At 35.4% G+C, this 5,349-nt stretch overlaps 1 protein-coding gene across 1 annotated transcript; it reads right to left on the bottom strand.

Moving 5' to 3' along the window:
* On the bottom strand, positions 3,015–4,996 carry LOC110269292 (3-isopropylmalate dehydrogenase-like). The gene is made up of 5 exons (XM_021117030.1): positions 4,681–4,996; positions 4,346–4,587; positions 4,198–4,273; positions 3,341–3,453; positions 3,015–3,224 (listed from the first exon to the last, which is right to left on the bottom strand). The coding sequence occupies exons 1-5, from the start codon at positions 4,979–4,981 to the stop codon at positions 3,015–3,017; spliced, it is 942 nt and encodes a 313-aa protein (XP_020972689.1). The 5' UTR covers positions 4,982–4,996.

The following is a 5,349-nucleotide window of genomic DNA, read 5'->3' on the forward strand; positions in this document are numbered from 1 at the left end:
AAGTAATATGTATTTTAAATGTTTTTTTATATATAAAAAAATATTAGTATTTTTTTTTTTAAAAATAAGATTATTTAGTATAATTACATGTGAATGAATTTTGTCTATACAGAGCCAACACCCAAAGTGTTTGTTGCAACACATGTTTTGCGTGTTGGGTATGTGTCATCATTCTTGACAATACACAGGAAGCGTATTGACATTTTTTTACATATTCATACTATAATACATTTCAAATATTAATATTAAACCAAAATATCAATTTCATATCTATATTAAAAAATTTTTCTGTATTTTAAAGATATATACACCTAAGATGTATTGATAAAAAATTTTAATTTTTTACTTTATTAAATGTATGATAAGTATTAAAAATTTTTAAATATTTGTAATTTTGTATATATATTTTAGAAGGTTTTAATAAAATTAATAATTTTAATATATATTTTTAGAATAGATGTTAATTAAAATGCTGGATCCATTTCGCATCTGACAATTTTGGAATACTCTCAATTGGTTTTATCATTTTATGAAAATTAAAGGATAATTGAGTAAATATTTGACAATAATAATTAGAAAATTAGTAAATAATATTCTAAGAGAGCAAAATGATAGAAGAATCTGGAAGTGTCTGACACAAAATGAGTGCTCTCCATGTGTCCAATTATTACCAGAAAGAATAGTATGATTATTAAGAATTATTAAGAAATAGAATATAACAATGGAAAGTCAAAAGGTAGGGAAATGTGAAGAGAGTAATGAGAAGCTGATAAGAAACCAGAGGAATCACATGGAGGCGGAGATAACTAATGAGCGAGTCACAGACCGAGTCAGACTCACTCACGGGTTAGAAAGACACGCGTGACGCGTTAGGAGAGGGTTCGGTTCCGGTGCGCGGTGGGTGGGCGCACGAGCCATGAAAGTAACAAAACCATTTTCATAGCCGTTAGAGTTTGTTTTAGACTTTAGACTTATCTGATGCTCGTGAGTGAAATGACCAGAAGACCCTCATTATTATTCGCCAGTGGTGGTCCATACGACAGGTCGTTTTGTTCTGGTTCCAGGTTGTCCATACAAACTCTTATTTGCCGGTTTTTCTTGTGATGGAGTTTTTTGTAATCACCTAGAAAGATTTATCAAAAGTTTCTCTTGCAATCTAGGAAGTTATTCCATCATGCATGCTGAATTCTGAGGCACTATTAAGGGTTTTTAGATCGCTACAGCAATTGAGTTTCGTCATCTCATTGTTAGAATCAATTTCGATAATGGCAATTAATTTTAGAGAAAATTTCACTCTCTTTTTTTGTGAGATGTTAAAATGACACTCTCATCTCTTTTATTTTATAAATATATATTCTTCTCCTTTCTAACTTTTAAAAAATCTTTTCTTTAATTCATTTTAAATTTTTTGTGTTAACTAATATTAAATTTATCTATTTTAAAAAAAATAAATTATTTTTTAAAAAAATATCCATTAACAAAAATTTTATTTTTTGTAAGCAAAATTTAATGATAAAAAATAAAATTTTTGCTAATGGGTTTTTTTTAAATAATTTATTTTTTCTTAAAAAATGAATAAAGTTAACACAAAAAGTTTTAAATGGATTAAAGAAAAAGTTTTTTAAAAGTTAAACGGGAGGGAAATGTATATTTATAAAATAGAAAGAAGAGGAATGTCATTTTAGCATCAAGAGAGGGGGCGGAATTTTCTCTTAATTTTATTTGAGAAAGTTGCTCTTCTTTTCATCCTTGTGACACTCTTTGCAAATATCAAGAATTTGTATGCCCATATCCATCATATTTAGTGGAATCAAACCTTTCGTAAAGCGACATTACCAGAATCTTTATATTAGCCCGGATTTTGATGGGTTAACGACGAACATAATTTTTAGTAATAGAATTAGTGACGAATAAAAGAGTATGGATAACTCGTCATTAATTGGTGATGCTAGGATTTAGCGACACTCTTTACACGATCTGTTGTTAACTCGAATTCAGGAAATTAATTTTTTATTTATGATGATAGCAATGGATTTGACTATTTTCATTTTGGTCCCTGAGATTCACACGATTATTTATTTTGGTCTTCGAAATTCAAAATTACCTATCCTGGTCCTGCAGATTCAAGTCCGGGCACCAATGTGATCTCTCGACTCTTTCCGGCGATGACTAGGCAAACGGAGTGCTGAGATGGCACTCTCCTTGCCATGCTGGATGATGAGTAAACGACGTCGTTTACCTTTGGCGTCCAAACAAGTCAAAAATATCGTCGCTTTGTATATGAAGGGAGAAGAAACGATGAAGACCCAAAATAAAGTATTATTCTTCTTTTCTACCTCCATTATTCTTCATTTCTGACTTGTTTGGGCGCTAAGGATAAATGACGTCGTTTGCTCATCATCCAGCGTGGCAGGGATGGTGAGATCTCAGCACTCCATTTGCCTAGTCATCGTCAAAAAGAGTCAAGGGACCATATTGGTGTCCAGACTTGAATCTAGAGGATCAATATAGATAATTTTGAATTTTGAGGACCAAAATAAGTAGTTACGTGAATCTCAAGGACCAAAATTGGGATTTAGTAATAATCAACTCCGGTGTAGAAGTTGAGAATGGATCCATATGTGTTCATCCTATAAGTCTCTATACTTCACATATTTTGTGATCCGTTAGTAATTTTGAGAAGATTTAAAGAAAGAATATCTAAGGATCTTAACCTAAGGTTTGATTTGAATCCTCTTTAAAGAAATTAGAAGAATATTTAAGATTTTTAATTGGTGAGATATTTAATTGAGTCATTTTTTAGTCTGAAAAGACTTGATACAATAGTATTTAGGGTAAAGGACAAATAGGTCCCTAACCTTTTAAAATGCGGACATTTTCGTCCCTCAAGATTGGAAAATACATTTCGATCCCTCACCATGTAAATTCTGTGACAATTAAGTCTTTCCGTGGAATTGGTGCTCGAAACGGTAACGGAGATTGCTGAGGTGGAGGGATGGAGAGTGATGTGTCCGTTACGATTGCTGAAGTGGATGGGGAACAAATTGTTGGAGAATGAATTGGTCCTTAATGACCAAAACGACACCGTATGCATCCACACTTTCATGCCCATCATCCCAGACCTTTTCTTCTTCATCTTCTTGTTCCATGGCAGTTTCATCGCGCCCTTTCTTCCTCTCTCGTCTCACAGACCTCTCACTCCACAATCCTTTCATCCCATGGTTCTAGCCAGTGCAGCAAAAATAGCTAACAGAAGCTCTAACATGAAGTAAATATAGAAACAGTACATGCCAAAAATGACTTTTGGATGGATCTGATCACTGTAATCATACAGTTTCACCAAAGAAGCCAAAAGAATGGCCTTTATTGCATATGGTAAAAGTGGCGTGTGACCTTTGCTGGGGTTGGTAGGAGATGTCTTTTCTTTACTCTGATTATTGGCTTTTGGCATTTCTGAAGATGGATTGGTCACAAAATGTGAACTTTTGGAATATTTTGATGGATCTAGGCTTTTGCCATCTTGAGAGGTTTTGGATCTGATGTGTGGTTGATTCTGGAATAGGCAAATTCTTTCGGTTTTGATAGTCATTTATCACCACCAGAAAATAGAGATCTCCGGGCCAAAGCAGGTACTGAAATGAACTGGTCTACGTATCAAACTGCATTCAACTGACTTCAGTATCTCTTCACCAACTTGTTTGCATCCAACCAGCTTCTGCGTAACACAATCCAAACATCAAGTTAGTCACCAAGGAAACTACAAGCTACTTCAGAGAAACCAAGAAAAAAAAAGTGAAAACTGTAAGCAACACATTAACTTAGATGTCCCTCCCACACAATCTTTTTTCCATCCTTCTTTATGAAAGAAACCCCTCCAACATAATCTCACATCAAATAATTGTGAAAGTTCTGAATCATTGGATATATTTTTCACATGTGTTGGCTCAATCGACTATTCTGAATCATTGTATAATAATAAAATCTGTAATCAAATAGTGCACATGAATTCTCTTCCACTTAAGTATTCAACCAAGGTCAACAACTTTGACGAATTCTATTGCAACTATAGCTTTTTGTTTATATTTCACTCACAAATCACAAGCAAGTTATAATTTATATAAAAGATTTAACCCTATGAATCAGGGAACAGCAACTAGAAATTCAGTATAATGAGCGAGGAACCGAAGGAGGACTGACCGCTAGTGAGTTCCCTCACAACCATGAGATCAACACCTTCAGCAACCTCTTTCTTAAGGGTTGAAGCATCCACTAACTAGAGGATAACCAGCACAAATAAAAAGGCATGCAGATTATTTTCATGTGAGAAGAAGCAGCTGATTAGTACCTGTGGGAAGACAGTGGCTAGTCTGAGATTTGTAAAAATTTGAAGGCCAGATCGGAGCTGAAGCAACCCAGTCTCTGACTTCAGATGTTTCTCGTTTTTATCCCATTTATAGCCTCCAATGGCACCAAGAAGAACAGCATCGGATTGCTTCGAAACAGCAAGGGTCTCGTCGGGCATGGGGACTCCGGTGGCGTCCAATGCAGCGCCTCCTAGAAGCATCTCTTGGAACTCGTATGTGATTCCTGATGCAATAAGGAGGGGGGATAAGGAAAATTGTGGGATTTTGAAGAGTGAAAGAGCGGATGAAGTTGGGAAAAGGGAAATGGGGAGGATACCTTTGAAGGTGCCGGCGAGAACAAGAACGTCTTTTGCGACGGAAATGACTTCGGGGCCGATGCCATCGCCGGGGAGGAAGGTGATGGTGTAGGACGCGAGAGAGAGGAAGAAATGGCGCGATGAAACTAGGAAGAAGATGAAGAAGAAGAGGTCTGGGATGATAGGCATGAAAGTGGGGATGCATACGGCGTCGTTTTGGTCATTAAGGACCAATTTGTCCTCCAACAATTTGTTCCCCATCCACCTTAGCAACCGTAACGGACACATCACTCTCCACCCCTCCATCTCAGCAATCTCCATTACCGTTTCGAGCACCAATTCCACGGAAGGACTTAATTGTCACATAATTTACATGGTGAGGGATCGAAATGTATTTTCCAATCTTGATGGACGAAAATGTCCGCGTTTTAAAAGGTTAGGGACCTATTTGTCCTTTACCCTAGTATTTAACATTTCTAACTTAATAGGATATCTAATATGAATCTTACCTAAAAAGATCAATTGCATATTTAAAATGAAAAAGTTTAGGGGATCAACAACTTTATTAAATTCTGACTAGTTGTAATTAGCAAAAAAAAAAAGTGAGTAATTCCACACCATTAAAAATATTATTGATAACTACTTGATAACTACAAATCACAAAAGTTACTGACCCTAACACTCCTCAT

This window comes from Arachis ipaensis, chromosome B02 (genome assembly GCF_000816755.2).
Source record: "Arachis ipaensis cultivar K30076 chromosome B02, Araip1.1, whole genome shotgun sequence".
In the NCBI taxonomy this organism is placed as follows: domain Eukaryota; kingdom Viridiplantae; phylum Streptophyta; class Magnoliopsida; order Fabales; family Fabaceae; genus Arachis; species Arachis ipaensis.